The 17,403-nt window shown below is 37.5% G+C and overlaps 1 protein-coding gene across 4 annotated transcripts in view; it reads left to right on the forward strand.

Moving 5' to 3' along the window:
• The window catches only part of LOC139969531 (ecdysone-induced protein 78C-like), an 87,894-nt gene that overhangs the window by 47,562 nt on the left and 22,929 nt on the right, over positions 1 to 17,403 (forward strand). For all 4 annotated transcript variants that reach the window (XM_071974600.1, XM_071974601.1, XM_071974597.1 and 1 more), the window contains 2 exons: positions 8,904 to 8,989; positions 13,400 to 13,495. In XM_071974600.1, coding sequence (XP_071830701.1) covers positions 8,904 to 8,989; positions 13,400 to 13,495 — 182 coding nt within the window. The remainder of the gene's footprint in view (positions 1 to 8,903; positions 8,990 to 13,399; positions 13,496 to 17,403) is intronic.

Genomic DNA, 17,403 nt, shown 5'->3' on the forward strand with positions numbered 1-17,403 from the left:
CCCTGTTCTTTTATCCTCTCTTTGATCTTTGAAATGTTTTGATGTTTCCTCGAGATGGATGGTCTTGTAAGAGGTCGTCCGAGATGGATGGATTCTTCCTTCGGAGGATGAACTCTGTGCATATATATATATAGATATATATATATCGCTGTCGAGCCTCTGACTCTGATGAAGGTCCTTGCACCCAGTAAAACAAAAACATGGAGGAGCTGTCATTAATGTTTATTTAGTCGGCTCTCTCTCAGCTGTCTGTTCGCTAACGGAGTGATGGAAGTAAACTCAAGATGCGGCATTGGCTGGAGAAATATTCCTTGTCAATCTCTTTATCCCATACTGGTCAATAAGAAGAAGAAGAAGGAGAGGGAGGGGGCCCCTTGGATTCATTACCTAAACACTTTTCTTGCACATGTGAATAAATCAAAAACATGCCAGGTTTTTTTTTTTTTTTTTTTTACATCTAAGAGTGTTAAGACACCCAAGTACTAAATGCCAGAGGTTGATTTATCGTACAGTATCCAAGGCTGTATAATATCCAGTCACGGAGAGAGTAGTTGTTTAGAGAGAAACAGGAACTGGTAGGCATGATTGTGCTATTTGGGGATTATAAGAAGAAAGCTCGGATTAAATGTGCAGCAATTTATAGCGATCATCATCACTGTAAGCTAGATTGGTGTATTGCGTTAGTGAAGGGTCCAAAAAAATTGCAGATAACATTTTCGTTGGTGTGGATTCAACATGTATGCATCAAATCTATTTACTTTTCCCTTTCCGATCCCTGAAGGTATACAGGAAGTACTGCATTGTCATAAGATGGCCTTTAAGACCAGTGTGAACTTTGAACTAGCTCACAAAGTTTCTTTATATTAAGGTAGTAACATTTAGAAATGAATGAAAACAATTCTTTTTGAATGAAAATTGTGCATCCTTGAGAGATTTGTGGTTATCTCAGGCATGAGCTTTTATTGCGAATTCGCGGGATATCCGTGATTTCTTTTCTACCTCGGACTTAAACTACTATCCTAACACACTGTAGCATACTCAAACTGGAGCCTATACAGCAATTTTTGCAAAGTTCTGTGATTTATTTTTTACCCCAGGCTCATCCCTGTTATCTAAAAAAAAAAAAAAAAATGGTCCCTGATTAAGTTCTCATGGCATAATTGCAATCTAGTGTAACATTCATTAAAGCTAATTGCAAAACTAAGAGGGAAGCTTGTTAGCTGAAAGGGAAGGCTTGGAATGGATATCTCCAGTTGTGCCCTCAATCAACAGAGGGCGCTCTCTTATCGGTCCTTTCTAGTTCTTCAAAACTTGACAAGCTGCAGACTCTGAAATCAGTGAGAATTCCTATTGAAGACTACTATACCATCACATTCCCTAATTCACACATAGTGTGACATATTCGAGCTAACCTTTACTTTTTACCACTCATAACCTAGCACATCTTAGCAACCAAAAGTAGCTTACCCATAGTTCCTAAACAACTTTACACACATGTCCGGTTGTCAGCCAATCAGATAGCTTCTTTGAGGTGTTTTTCAATTCACGTCCTCACCAGTAAATTTGTATCCAAGCCTCCGAAACGGAATACGCTGGACTTCTTAACTGTGATTCTTCTCGTAATTATTATTGGAGACGAGATCTTTTGGAAACACATGTTCCACGATTAGCTCGTAGATTGAGATATATTCATGTTAAAGCTTGTTTACAAAATCTTGAAGATCTGTTTACATAATATGTAGATTACATGCATTCGGCCCCAGAGCCATATCTATGGCCTTGTTAGGACAGATATAACAGCGCCCTCGGTATAGGCTCTGAAGATTCCTGTTGTGTGGTGGGTCTTCTTACATCTGATGAATTGATTTTACTTTTAGAATTTTAGAATAATATATGGAGCATACAGTACAGTAGGCAGAACCTCCATGTAGGAATAAAAATTAATTTTGGGAAATATTGCTAGAGAACTTTATTGATATAATAAGTTGCTGTTTTGTTCGTTCCAGGGTAATTAAATCTTTCAACGTATTTGTACAGTATATGTCATGGAGATGTCATTGAAACAATCAATAAGGGTGATCAATGTATTCTAGATACGGAATCGTACATTCCCCTTCCCCAGTAATGTAATCTAAAATAATAAAAAAAAAATTGAAAAATTGAACAATGATAGCCCCATCACGGCTTTCATAACTTCAGGTGTTTACGTTGAAATAAGATCACGGTTTGCATGTGGTTAGCATGTAAGTACTGGAAGTGTTTATCTAAGAGTTTTCGGATCGATCAATCTAAATGCAACTATACCGCAGTGCAAACTTTACAGGGACAGCCTGTATACACACATAAAAGTGATATGTGTTTACCACTTTGCATACATGCAGACTGGGGTGTACTGGTGTGACAACTATACTGTCACTGTTGTCTGTGGTCCCTGCTGGTGTTTGATTGGTCAGCCCCCGAAAATATTAGAACAATAGGCGGGAGGTCAAGTTTCTGTGTCATATGTGCTCAATAAATTTGCATCTTGTATTGGTTTTTGACTCTGGTCTGGTGATACTGGACTCCGGCATCCGGGACCATTCATAGAACTTACATACAGTACCTGGAAGCTACCATCAATTTAATTTAATTTTAATAATCACCACACGGGAATCATTTATCCAGCATAACATTGCAACATGCTAGTGATCAAGTTGCTGTAATAATAATAATAATGGACATTTGTAATGCGCTGGTAACAGTCAAAAAAGATGCTCATGGTGCATTGACACAAACAGTGCGACAGCAAAACAAAAAACAGTATAATTATAGTACAAGACAAAAATGCAAGCTAAAATGGGCAACATTAAACAATTAATTAAACAGTTTTCATCAGATGAGTCTTGAGAGCGTTTAAAAGAAGCAAAGGTGGACTGTGTTTTACATGTTCTGGAAGGCTGTTCCACAGAGAAGGGGCAGCAGCAGCAAAAGCTCTTTTGCCCCATGATCGATTTGAGCGATTTTCACACAGAAGTAATTGTACAACTGTTATTTAGATGTATTTAGCAGTTTATGTAAATAGGAACCATATATGTATAGTATTCTATAAGAGGCAAAATTTCCAACCAGCTGCTACACAAAATGTGAACAAATTATTCCCTGCTACAGCTAACGTCACCAAGAACGACGAAACAAAAACGTGTGTGTGGGAATCTGTGTGTTGGAATAAATTAACTGTAGGAGCAATGTAAATGATTGAGGCCCCATAGATGTACGCTAGACTATAAAGGTGTATCAATAAGATATAAGCAGGGTTTTCCCCTAGGTATTCATTCTGTGAGGCGGCTGCCTCTCTGTTTTCTTGCGCCTGTCTCGCAAAAATATTACCAACATCGCCGCCGCACTGTCTCAGAGAAGGAATCAAACATGCAATGATTCCAATACTTTGTTTAACCAATGCCATGATCTGACATTGAATAATTGGCTGTGAACACGAAATTATAGCAACAAATTAAAGCTCTTTCTGCCTTTTTGACAACACTTTTATCTAATTGATTGTTAGGATGATTGACATGAGGATGTTTTTCAAACTCTTCCAGTCGACCATGCACCAAACCACCCCTCCCCATCCCCTCCCCCCCCTCCCCAAAAAAGAAATGGAAAACTCAGCATATCAGCTTTATAAAAACAACATCTTTAATATATTCGTAACATGATAAATATGTCAAGTAGATTTCTGCATTAATTTGGACGGCTGTTTTTCTAAACCCTCTGAGTATTATTCAAAGCATAGTGTACCCTCCGATAAAAGTCTTGTGAAGTTTAAAGGTCTGTAACGTATATCAGAGTATTAAAAGTTTTAAGCGTCTCCATTAATAATATACATGTTGTTTTAGATGGTAGTATCAAACTGCACGAGTGCAAGCCTTTAGCACCTCCGTATGTTGTCTGGTCGTAATTTCACTAATGTTCAAGGTTCTGTTACAGACAGATTAATGTGATGTCGGCCTGAGCACTCCGTCATAAGTACATACCGCAGTATAGTGGTACTTACTGTTAATGGAGAGAATCAGATTTTACAACCATTCGAAGTATCAGGGTAGTGAAAATCTTGGAGGAGCGTGAACACATGTGTTGAATTTCACAATTTTTTTTCTCATCAGTGTACATTCCTTGGGGTTTGGGGGGGGTTTTGGGGGGGCCCCGGGGGGGTTATGTGTATAAATGTACAGTACAGTACAGCCTTGCAGGTCATTACACTCCCCAGCCAACCACAGAGATCATCATTATCTCAATTCCTGCTGGTGTTAAATAAAATTGGGTATCAGATCAATCGTTAAATGTTTGAATAGCTTCATGAATTTGCACCTCTTAAGTTGAAGTGATGTGTTGATTTACTTTTCTGCCCTAAAAATCAATATACTTGATTGCCATTTTATAAATATGCAATATTAAAATATACTTTTCTGAAATTGAAAAAAAATTGACCAAATTTTAAGAAGAAAAGGAAAAAGAGAAAATGAAAAAAGGAAAGGAAATGGTTGTCATGCACTACTGTCTGCCATCCTGGGATTGCGGAAAAGTAATTCTTGTAATTTCTTGATATTTCTTGAACCCAGTGTTTCGAGATAGTTACTGACCTACTGTACATGAGTGCATAAGACTGGGGTTGGCAACCTACGGCCTGCGGGCCACATGCAGCCCGCTAGTGATTTTTTTGCGGCCTGTGAGATGCCTCAAGAAAAAGAAAAAAATCAATCTATTTTACATCATCAAAAAAAAAAAGTGCTAGCTACTTAGAATTTATCGGCACTAATGATGCTGTCAGGTAAGCCTGTTATCCCCATTAATTATCAACTGTGCTGTATTGACATTATGTTTTGGTGAATACATATTAAATACACACATCTATTGCTTGAAAGTCCTTGGAATCAAAGGTTTGAAATCAACAGCAGGTCGTCGGTAAGGTGGGCCCAGTCAATATTTCACTCCTTATATCTGGCCCATTCATTCAAAAAGGTTGCCCACCCCTGGCATAGGACATCAACTCATATAAAGGGAACATCATATACAGTAGTCCTGAATGATGGTATCACCACTCATGTCTCTGTTTTGGTGGAGAACCATCATCAGTAATGATGATGGCAGATCTGTTAGAGTTAGTACTTTACAGTGTAGCAATTCGGTTAGTAATTGTGGTTAGAAAATCATTTCATGTAACTTATGTTCCTTCGTGTGTACAGAGGTTAAAATTGAATGGTATTTCAGGAGGAGTCATTGGAATTTTCTCCAAACACAAATCTATATGTAAATGTTTGACAAAGGCTGGTAGATGATCCGATCTCTCTCCCCTTCCTACCCTCCCTTAAAGGCATTGAAGACTCGCCCCAAACCGTGTGCCGCGCTCTGAAAAAGTTAACTCTTCGTTGCTTGCAAGTGAAGTTTTCTTCTTGTCCCTACAAAATGCAGACAATAATGAAACGTGATACCTTGTTATCTTTTATCTAGACCTGAGATGTCCATCGCTGCTATGTACACTGTGTTGTGGGTATTGACTGTAGCTGTATGTATTGACTGTACACTAGTGTCTAATTACCGATGGTAGCAAGCTGTGTGTGTATTTTCTGGGATCGATGGTGGTGTCTAACACTTCTGTTACACCTCATTCGAAACTAGGTCAGTTTACCGGCATTAGACGTATCTTTGTGCGCGAGTCTTCACACCCTTTAATGTCGGGATCATATTGGCCGGTGTCTTTGATGACTTTAAAAAATGGCTTCCGAGTCAGAGGGGATGGGGAAGGGGGTGAATCATTCCATGCTTGGGTGTGTATAATTCTTCAAGAAAAGATGGATGTTCAACTATCAAATTGTTCAGAGAATTTTATAAAATATAATATCACATGATATTATACTGCATGTACACACCCATGGAAAACAATACAGCATTTCAGATATCATGTTTTGCTGGTAATTTTATAGATTTGTGAATCATGTAAAGTAATAAGTAAGAAAAAAAGAGGGGAAAAATTTGACCTCAACTATCTCATGAAGGTGAGCTTCTGCTGGTATTAAACACAGAAAGCACTTCTGTGTAATGCCATAACGGTCGTCGGTTTTCCTCAGATGGTGTATCCCTGGGTATTATGTGTGATCAAAACAGGAGTCTGTATTTCCAAAATATTCAAATTGATCGGAGGAAAAGAACATTACTTGTAAAAGGGCAGTTTTCATTCAAGATGTTATTTGCGACGTTTTTTACCGTGTCATCCCTTAGTATTAAATCATCATGTTGACAAAACGTAGATGCTATTATAGTCTTTCCACTGCTTGCAGGGGTAGGTGTTCGATTAATGAATAGGCCGTAGTAGCAATCCCAAGAGTCATGTTTCAGGATATAGAATATTCAAAGAGTGACCAAAAGTATCTCATTTCAATGGGCTTTGGTCATGGATAACCAAAAGAAAAGAAAAAGAAAAAAATCAGATTTCCTTCGGAAATCCTACAACGAAGCTTCTTGCTGGTACAGAGATAGTAAAACTCAAAATTGTTTGTCTGCTTGGAATTTCAACCTCTTGGGAATTTTGTTGCACTGCAGCATGTACACTGCATATACAGTGCTCTTATGACCAAACAAGTTTTATGTGAAAGTATAAATATTGAAATCCCCCCAAAAATATAAATAATATATTATATAATAAAAGTGGACCTATTCTTTAAATTCTATAATAATTCACATCAGAAATTCCTTGAAGATCAGGTTCCTAATAGGTGGCCTGCGGGCCAAAATGGTGCGAGAAAGAAGACAAGTTTACTTTGCTCCTCGCTTACCTGTCTCCCCACAACCTTAGCACCCTCGTACCGTGCCTAGAATGAACTGGTAACCTTCTATGACCCGCACCTCCGGTCAATGTCCTCCCTTCTCATGCTACCATCTCATGCTACCATCCATATAGAAGACTTCCTTTCACATTGTAATTTTCTTACAAATAAATAAACAAACAAGTGCCAGCATCGTACTTCTGTCTTTTGTTGGGATTTCTTCCAAGTATTCGTTCGGAAAAAAAGAAAAGCCCACAACCTGGCACTGATTGCTGTTGGGTATGCGGGCCCTCACAGCCTCAGCTTTGAGTACCCTACACATACACATAGCTCAATCTACCATAGGTATGTGAGATATTGGTTCTCACTGAAATGGCCCTAATTTTGTCCCGACCATTGTTCCTCTTTGGCCCTTATAGAAATTAAAGAACATTTTTGCGGTATTAATATTTGATGGGACGTAATGTCGCATATTAAACGTGAAAAGTTTGAATTCTCTCCGGTAAACAAAAAATGGAATCGCTTATTGTTTCCGAAAACAGTGAATTACTATGCACAAGGAGTGTTTATTTGTAAAGGGTAATTCCCAAATACCATCACTCAAACTGTGTAGAAGTAACCGATATATTACAATGAACCAAAACAGGAAGCAAAAAATATCAAAACCAAAACAGATGTTCATGTCTTTGTTGGTCAAATAAAAAAAATAATAAACCAGTGGTAAATGTTTTGTTCAGTTTTGTACCTCCCAGCTGCCTTGGAGTCCATTTCCGCATTTTGATGGAACGAAGGTTGTCGTTGTGTTTTCATCCATGTGCGCAATTCAAACAAGGCGGACGTATGCCTAAAATGTCACCGCTAAACTTTCCCAACCATAGAAAGACGAAAAATTTACATTCGGGATAACTAGATGGAAGAATGTGTTACGCCCTAATTTCACAGTCATGTTGGATTTCATCCAAAACACCGGATGCCAAGTAATCATTACTTTTCTCTGTCGTTTTCTTACGGATTCACTAAATCTTTATACCAGGAACTCGAGCAGACGGGTTGAATGATCCCTGTATCGCCACACCCACGGTCGAGAACCTGATCATCTAACAGACCATCGGATACGATAAAAGGTCAAAATATTTCTCGTACGGATACGAAGAGAAGTAAGCGCAACTATATCAGCAATATAAAATTAGACGTTCTTAAATACATATGAAGAGATATCAAAACATCTCTGTTCTTACTGTGATTTAAAAAAAAAATGATTTATACCTTTCTTTGTGGAAGATGTCTTACATCTGAATTGCCAGTAGCTGCAAGCGTAGAACAAAGAATAATGTTAAGTATATAGTGAATGACTAGAACGGGTTTAAAAAAAAAAACGAAAAGCAATAAATAAGAAAAAACGAGTGCAATAAAAATAAGAAACATTCTGTTTTTTGAAGGAACAAACCTTGTAATTCTTACAAGTATTGTCTCTGCTCTTCTTGATTTCTTGTTTGAGTTTTTTTTTCTTTTTTTTTGTTTCTTGTTGTTTTTCTTAGTATATCTCCCAGGGGGAGTGGTATTCTTTATTCCTCCCACCCCACCCAGTTTGAAATCAGGGGTCACTTTTGTGTTCATTTTCTTTATCTTCCCTTCTCTAAAAAAGAGATCAAGCAACAAACTGCAAGACTTTGAAATACATTACATTTTACATGTCTTTGGCGCACAAATATTTACAGGCAAATGGAAAATATTGATGGTGTCTGTTTTATTGCCCGTAAGGGTCATTGATGGCGTCTTTATACCCAGCATCTCTCAAATTTCACGTAAAATTAGATGAAAAGAAAAAAAGTAAAGAAAAAAATACATCACATGTTCAGGGTAGGTTCGGAAACAAGATCGACTAGCTCCTGGCCAATCAGGAGTCACTGTTTATACATATAGATATATATAGATATATAGATATCTATAGATATATATTTTATATATATGTAGGTGATAGCATCATGGTCAACCATGTTGTGAGCACATTCTATAAAGGAGGACTCCGGGGGGAAATGTGATTTGAAGATCATTTCATTTGAAATCTGAATGTTCACCGCATTTCTTTCGTCACTTTTGCAGATGACGAGGGATTGAGTAGTACCACTTCCATGGCTGCCAATAGTACCACCCAGACCATCCAGAAGCCAACCTCTACTTCATCTCAGGTAAGGCAAACAATTTTTTTATCCCCCTCCCTTCCCTTCCCCTAACATATCCCTCCCTCACACACCCTAGTTCCTACCAGATCTTGAGGAATGGTATATAAAGCGGGAGGCCCGGGTTCGAATCCCGGTGGAGGCTGGTAGCTTTTTCACCGTTCTTGATTTTCCAACTGACTACTATTTCAATTATATATACCACATATATACACACACATCACCTTGGCCATCTTTAATATTTCTTTAATAGAGACACGTGAAATTTTGTGTTAAAAAGTGCAACTGCATCTCCAATTTTTTCTTTTACAAGCGCTAGCAAATTAGGGAGAATAAATTCATTTTCAAATCGATTTGGAAGATTTCTAACATGATTATATGCAGCCATTTATATCCTTAATGTCTGAACCCCCTTGTTAGAGAAAGCAATTATTTTACCTGAAATTTTATCTAAAAACTTTCATCCATTTTCTCGGGTTTTTGCTTTACTAGTATGGGTCGCGTTAAGTGCACTATACTGTATTTTGGAAAAAAATTATCGTATTCCACCATCTTTGAAGTGTATAGCAAAGCAGATTTGAAATGAAAAGTCCACGGTATAAAGTACACAGGGAATTCTGGCCGAACCCTGGTTTGTGTGTCGTTGCAAATCTATGGCCAAGAAAGCGTACAAACAATACAGCGTCTTTTTTCTTCCATATCTAAGCTATCACTTGTCTCACTCATTGGGAGGGTAGGTTGCTAATTAGTTGTATGGTAACTAATTAAATCATTTCCGGCAAGCTTTTGCTCCAAAAATGACGACCGGTACTCAGCACCAAATTGTCTTTTGTCGGACATAGTTTAAAATTTTGAGCATTGTGCTGTAAGTTGGTTTCAAACGTCAAAAAATCAAGATCCGTTCCTTCTAGTCGATAACTTACGACGGCGTATCTTTTGCACGTTTACTATTTACTCGGTTTGTGTGTGTGTATACACACATGTAGATGTACAAGTATTTATTGATGTGTGTCGTCCGAATCGGATAATTATGTGATATTTTATTTCTCCGAGAAGTAGTGTTTGTTTTCTCATGCCTGGCGAAGTGACATCTACGGTACTGTACATGTACATGCTCCGTTGTGATCATTTTGCGTACAGTATAAGTATACAAACCTCGGCCGTATTAAAAGCTAATTAACTCAAGTGCTCGCTCTCTCCGGTGCGGAAGTCGTGCGGATCTACGAGTGTCGTCGGGAAGCGATAAATGTTCAAAGCTGTTTGCCCGCTATGTGATTGATCGTACAGAGCCACAACAAAAATTTAAACAAATATGATAAAATACTCCTTGTACTAAAAAAAAAACAACCTGTGTTTTAGTTGACTGTACGAAAGGTAGAGGTAGAGGTAGAGGACGGTAACAGGATCGTCTTCCGTGATGGTTTCGAGTTTTATTGGTCTTGTGTTTCATCCAAATGTAGAGAGCCTGCCTTTCTTGGGAGATATATATTGTAGAATTTCAGAAGAGTTTCTATGGTATGAAATGTTTGTTACTACTTGGCAAGGTGCTTCCAGGTACATTTGTATATTCCAGTGGCAGATGATGTGACACTTCTGTCTGTGGGGAGGGGGGGGGGAAGGGGAGGGGGAAAAAAGTATTCTACATTGTTAGTTTAAAACAATGCCTCGTTGTATATTGTAACTGGGCTAAAACTTACATATAACTTAGAAAATGGATCACAGAAGGTGGTGGCCTTCCAGGCAGGTGTTACTCAGAAAGTTTTTTTTTTCTTTCTTTAAATTTTTTTTCTCATTTTTTTGTCAAATTTTCTTCTTTTGATTTACAGTATTCCTGAAATGTGATTAGTACTGTTTGAATAAATTTACTTAGTTGTGAATAATTTCTCAATTCTTTAAGAATGTCATCAGTACATATATATGGTTAGGGTGTCCGAATATAAAGTGCGCGGCCTCAGTGTAGACTGGAAGATTTTTTCACTGTTCTGGATTTTTCACTACGATTTTAATTATATATCTATATTTATAATTGAAATTGTAGTGAGTTGGAAAATCCAGAACAGTTATGTATATAAATCTATCTTTTTGTAAGAAGATTATCTTCCTTCCTGAATAAATGAGTTGTTCATCATCGAGAAAATTTAACAAAGACATTTTCACCTTGTATTGCCAAGATGACATATCACTAACCAACTCTTGCTGTTACAAGTTGCATAAAGTCACCAAAATATCACCAAAATTTGAAAAATTCAGAACTTGGCCTATAGGTACAATAAAGGACGTAGTTTAGACCTAAGGATGCATGAAGTCACCAAAATATCACCAAAATTTGAAAAATTCATAACTTTGCCTATAGATACAATAAAGGACGTAGTTTAGAGACTTTAGACCTAAGGATGCCCAATATTTCCGGCAATTTTTGTCCCGCAATCAACTTCCAGCCAACCAGAATATATATCCTTAAAGTATTTTTTTGACGGAAAGTCTCTTTACAGCATGTAAAGAGAACAACAGAATACTGTCGGAATTCCCGCAACTGAACGTGGTTCCTATTCTTTCCAGTAGACTGCCCATGTTGTCCCCCACCGCCCCCCCCCATAGAATGCAATTCATCCTTCCTTGTATATACCCACATAGGCCATACCTCGACTCCATTCTACTGCTACAGTATTAGGGGTACCTGCAAGTTTAAATTTCAAGCTCTGTTCCTATTTACCACCACCCACCCACCCCGGCCTGCCTGCTAAATCTTTTCATAAATGTGAAGGGTATATTAGTGTCCACACACAGCTTTTCTGAATTTTATACTTTTTTTCAACTTTTCACAGAAAAACTGTTTGTACTTAGTGAAGGATAAGATAGGAAGATATATGAGAATAGGAGAGAAATATGGGGAAAAGAATGAAACCAAAAATTGGATTTTGAATAATTTTCCAGAAAAATTTCATAATTTTTTGTATTTTTATGACCCTTTAGTAGCAATGGAAAGGAAGAGAAAGAAAAGAAAGAGAAAAAAGAGTAAATTTGGAAGCCAAAAAGATACATACATATCTCAAAATAATATTCCAAACGAAGATTTAACTATAATAAATTTTTTGGGTAAATTAACATTGCTATTAATCATACAATTCCTGGTGAATTCTTGGAAAAGAACCTACAAGTAGGGATGACATAAAATTATAGGGTGTCATTAAAATGTTTGAGAACTACGGGCAAAATGTTGTCGCTTGCTTTGAACATTAACATGTGCATTTGGTTTCCTCAAAAGAAAAAACTATGGAGTCGCTCTTCCCGACCTTGCAAAGGGGGGGGGGGGGGAACGCAGACTGCAAAGTCCCCAATGACTATAATGCTGATTGCAAATTTAACAATGTAAACAGTACATGTGTGGGACACAAATAAAAAAATTGTAATTAAACATTAAAATGTGTGGAGTTTACTAATGTTAGTTACAGTAATAATTATGATAACTTGAGTATAGGAGCAGCTATAAATGGTTGTAATCAGTGAAGTACTGTATGATGTTTATGAATATTCATGACTTGCTCAAAGGATGCCAGGTAACAAAAAACAAAAAGGGAAAAAAGAAGGCAACTTACATATCTGTTAAAAGAAAGATGTTGGCTAGGCCTGTTTAGTGCCTGGATTCAATGATAACTTTTACTTTAAATTCTTTTTGCATTTCTTCTTTTTGCAATTCTTCTAAAATTTTTTTGCAACAAAATGGGCAAACATGTGGTATTGTTTAGCATGTCTGTCACCTTGGAGAATGTGACCTATATATCTGGTGTGTTAGCTGCTGTTCTTATTAAACCATTTTGCCTTCCTTGTCCGTACTGCACTCTGAACCGGCAACCAATTGATTTTTGTCACCCCTACAGGTGCTTTTTTGCTGATTGAATGTGTGTTATTCAGGCCTAAAAATTGAACAAAAAAGCAACTAGGGGGAAATCTGTAGACGGAATCTGCCATCTGAGAAATAGTTTCGTTGTTCACAATTTTTGTGTAACAGTATTGCAGTTTTGTGACATTTTATGTACAGTAGTAAATCTATACCATCACTTCATTGTACAGAAGCAACTTTATACTTGTATTGTGTGTAATGTTTAGTACATGGCCACTTTGCATAACATTTGCTACACCCTTTAATACAAGATAAATTAAAATTCCCAGAGCCGTGATCACCGTAAGATTTACTTGGCTCCTCTCTTACCTGTCTCCCACTCCACAATTGTTGCACTTTCCTATGTACCTAACTACATATTTGGAAACGTTTTAGCACTGCGCCCTCGCTCCCTGGGCCACGCCCGCTAATTCCTCCTTCCGTATCTACCACCCGGAAGTAGACTACACGTAGGACCAGTGTGTATCTTTGTGAATTTCAGTGCCTTACAACTCTTCTTTTTTCCCTCTTTTTCTCAGGGTTCTTTGCCGTCAGGGCAAGGAGGTTGCTGCCAAGTATGTGGCGACAAATCTTCAGGGTTCCATTACGGGGTACTAGCATGCGAAGGCTGCAAGGTAAGAATTCATGCTTATTACCCATCATCTCTAGCGATGGTGTACTCTTATTCGTTTATTCCAGCGTATACAGTTATTTTTCCTGGTACTCAGACTCATAGATTTGTTCTCGTACCGGTACTCTGGTCATATGGGGAAATCTTGTGTAGATACTAGTGCAAGGCTTAATTTACGTGTACCAGTCCTTAGAGCCAAGCTTGTACTTGGGTACTTTGTTACTTGCGCTCTTTTTTACTTGAGTTCGTATTCGTGCTGGTTTACTGGTGTATAAGTCTGCTTTATTATATGGAACCTTTTCAAAGCCTGGAGGACCATCTCTACATCACCTGGCAAGATGGCCCAAAAAATTAAACAAATTTGAGAGTAGATCCTCAACCAACAAATAGAACTTGGTTTTGACTTGGATAAAGGACTTTAAGGTTAATAGCTTCATTTTTGAAGATGTCACAGTTTGGTGGTTTTGCATACTCAGTCAACTGTTTCATAGACTATTGGCTTACAGGTGCAATCAATTATTCAATTGTTAATCATAGTTAAAAAAAAACGCTGACGCAGAGAATACAATAAAAGTCAAAAAGCTTCATAGGACTGTCGTCGTACAACATGCGGTACAGTTTGTTAAAAAAACAAACCGCAGTTAAGTATAAGAAACTTCCATATTCACGCTCTAGACTAGTCTTAACATGTCCAGATAGTCCAAATTTTGCCGTATGTGTGGCGGTCCCTACTCAGGCACCTTGCTATTAACCTAGATGTCGGCAAATACGGTATGTATCGGTATATGGTATATCGGTCTACGGTATATGGAATGTCGGTATATATGTCCTGGGTGCATCTAAATGTTCAGGAGGTCCCTATATCGTGGGCCCTTTTAATCTTGAGTCATGCCTCAGCACTTGCATTGTCTGCCTGTTGGATATATATAAAAAAAGTACTAGTGCGACACCGATCCTAGGAAGAAATAAATTAGGAACAGATTGTTTTTGCTCCATTTCCTTTCCAATTAAGAGAGAAAGTCCAGGTGTGTTGGTAGCAATAGGTAACAGGAGGGGAGGGGTGTATGTATCAATTGTTATTTTATATGAAAAGATAGTCAGATATAGGATCGAGAGAAGATCTTCACTCATTTCCCCGTGGATAGAAAATATTCAGGCATTTATGGAAGTGACTTAGGAAAGATCTTTGATTAAGTTTTGATTGTGGCTAAAAGGGTGGTGAATGTATCTGTTGCCTCTTGTTAATAAATTGTGATGGTGTGCTGTTCATACTTAGCTTTCTAGACATGATAGGCTATGTACAACTTAAAAAGTGCCCTTGTAAGGTCACTCTGTTTTGTTATTATAATGTAGTTAGATATTTGGGTAAGGAAGGTTTTTAGCATTAACCTTGAGAAGTAGAGCATTATAGCTCAGCCTTAAATACTGTTGGTATAAAGGGTACCATCAATTCAGAAAGGGTTCAAGGCCTACCATACAGGTGTTGTGTACACTAATCTGTGGATATATATAAGTGAGTATGCTTGCACTTGTGTTGATTGATGGTGCTTTGGAATGCGTGGTCTGTTTACATGGTTACAGCCAAGTCCTGTATGCAGTCAGTATGCAGTGGCTTGCAGTAGTATACACTGGTCAGCTCTATGTATGGGAACCATAGTGTGTATATATGTATACAGCAATAAAAGCTTAATTACCATGGAAAGTTCAACAGGATTTATAAACAATTACTTGTTTGTTTGCTGTTAATGTAAGCAGCTTTATGAGTTTGGTCAGCAATTAATTCCAAACACCTACCGAATATTTTCTCGCAAAGATAACAATGGTAGATTCGGAAGGAGCAGAGAGTGGGTAGAGCCAGGGATGTGGGATGGGGAGGGGGAGGGGGAGGGGGAAGTGCAAAAACTTTACAAAGTTTAGTAGGTCAGGAAGTGAAAGTGCATTTCTAGACTGGAGACAGGTAAGTATTGTTGCTCATGAAGCAATCCCCAAACCAGTATGATTTGGAGATTGGTGTTCACACTATGTTGTTCACACGATGGTGTTCACACTATGATGTTCACACAATTGGTGTTCACACCATGTGTAGATTTTTCTTTACCGAATGAAGGTGAATCATCAAGTTTATATATATGTAGCTAATGGATTTGGTTCTACTGTGTATATGGATCGAGAATTTTTTTTTTGTCACCTGGCCACTATTTCATTTTATGAAGCAATCGCAAATGATTTAAAGGCAATGCTGCAAAAATTTCAAAAGTAGATGTTTAACTTTTTACTTGAACCGTGACTTGATATAAAATACATATATATACACACATACCTTCCTATCCATTTCTTGTTAAACTGTCCTTTTTTATATTTTCTTTAATCTGTTCTCTCTTTCTCATTTAGCCTTCTTCAATCATCTCTGTCTATTCCTGTCTTTTTCCATCTCGTCCAGGTTCTCTTCCTCTCTGTTTTCAGTTGTCTTCTGTCCTGTCTCTCTCTCTCTTGTCTTTAATCTGTCAATATCTTTGTTGAATTGATGCTTCTTTTGTTTTTGTTTCTCCCATGTGGTCACTAGCCTGGTTAACGATATTTCTGTCTTCTAGCGTCCTTCATATTATGCTATATATACTCTGCCCCTGTCCTGTCCTGCATGTCATGTTTTGTTCTCTACAAACAATTTATGAGAAATGACGTTAATTGACTAGATGAGATTGTTAATACATTCCGACCTAAGTATTGATCTACGGTGTTTGCAGACACACCTAGCATCATTGATTGCAGTATGATTTTAAAAACAAACACCAAGACATTCTTGTTTAACATTTTTCCTTCAAACACAGGTAAAATATGAGATTAATTAAAGATTGCATTGCATTTGAAAAGACAAGTACGCCGCCCCAAAACATTTTGATCAGTGATAACTTTACTCGCAAGAATCACACAGCTACACAACTACTGAAATCAACTATTTCACCATCTGTACTAGTTTAATGCTTCAAACAATAGATAATTGTTTTGTGTATGATTGTTAGAAAAGTTATATCTTAAATTTATGTTTTATTTATTGTCAAAAATTTACACCCTAAATTAAAATAAAGTTTTATAACAATATATTCAAATTAAATGAGAAACACAAAAAAAAGGGGGTGAGGAACAATCACAGATACAATAGATAATTGTTTATGTATGATTGTTAAAAAGTTATGTCCTAAATTTATGTCTTATATATTGTCAAAAACTTACACCCTAAATTAAAATCAAGTTTTATAACAATATATTCAAATTAAATGAGAAACACCAACTAAAAAGGGGGTGAAGAACAATCACGAAAAAATTTGCAATGAACAAAAAAGAAATTCTTTGCAAAAATGTTTGCCAATGAAAATGTATTTGTAACATGCTAATATAGTTGTATAGCCTTCTTTGATGTCAAATTATATATATTTGAGTAACAAAAACAAAAGAATAATTCCTTCACGTATTAAATATGTGCGACATCAAAGTGATTCCCTACAGTGCTATACGGCTGGTAGCTTTTGCGTGCGTACTGCGACCAGTTTTCTCGGGAACAAGATGCTAGGGGCATTCAGAGTTAATCTTAGGCTTCTATCGGTGATGATCGCAGTTGTATATTAGCTCGCTCACATTCAGATCGCGAGCTCTCCCCCGCTTGAACTTGAGCCGGGGAAGAAGGGAAAAAAAATGATGCTCAACTATCCTGGAGGTGCCATTGGGTCTGTTCGGTACAATCCCAGCAGTGCGTAATCCAGCGCTCTTCAATTTAATTAGCATCGGTTTGATACATTCTTACTGCGAAAAGAGGATGAGGCTGTGTGTGGTACAGAATGGAGATAGCTGTACATGTATGCATATATAGATATTTATTGTGTGGGAGTATTACCAGGGGTGTGCAGCGTTCACGGA

This window comes from Apostichopus japonicus, chromosome 7 (genome assembly GCF_037975245.1).
Source record: "Apostichopus japonicus isolate 1M-3 chromosome 7, ASM3797524v1, whole genome shotgun sequence".
Taxonomy (NCBI): domain Eukaryota; kingdom Metazoa; phylum Echinodermata; class Holothuroidea; order Aspidochirotida; family Stichopodidae; genus Apostichopus; species Apostichopus japonicus.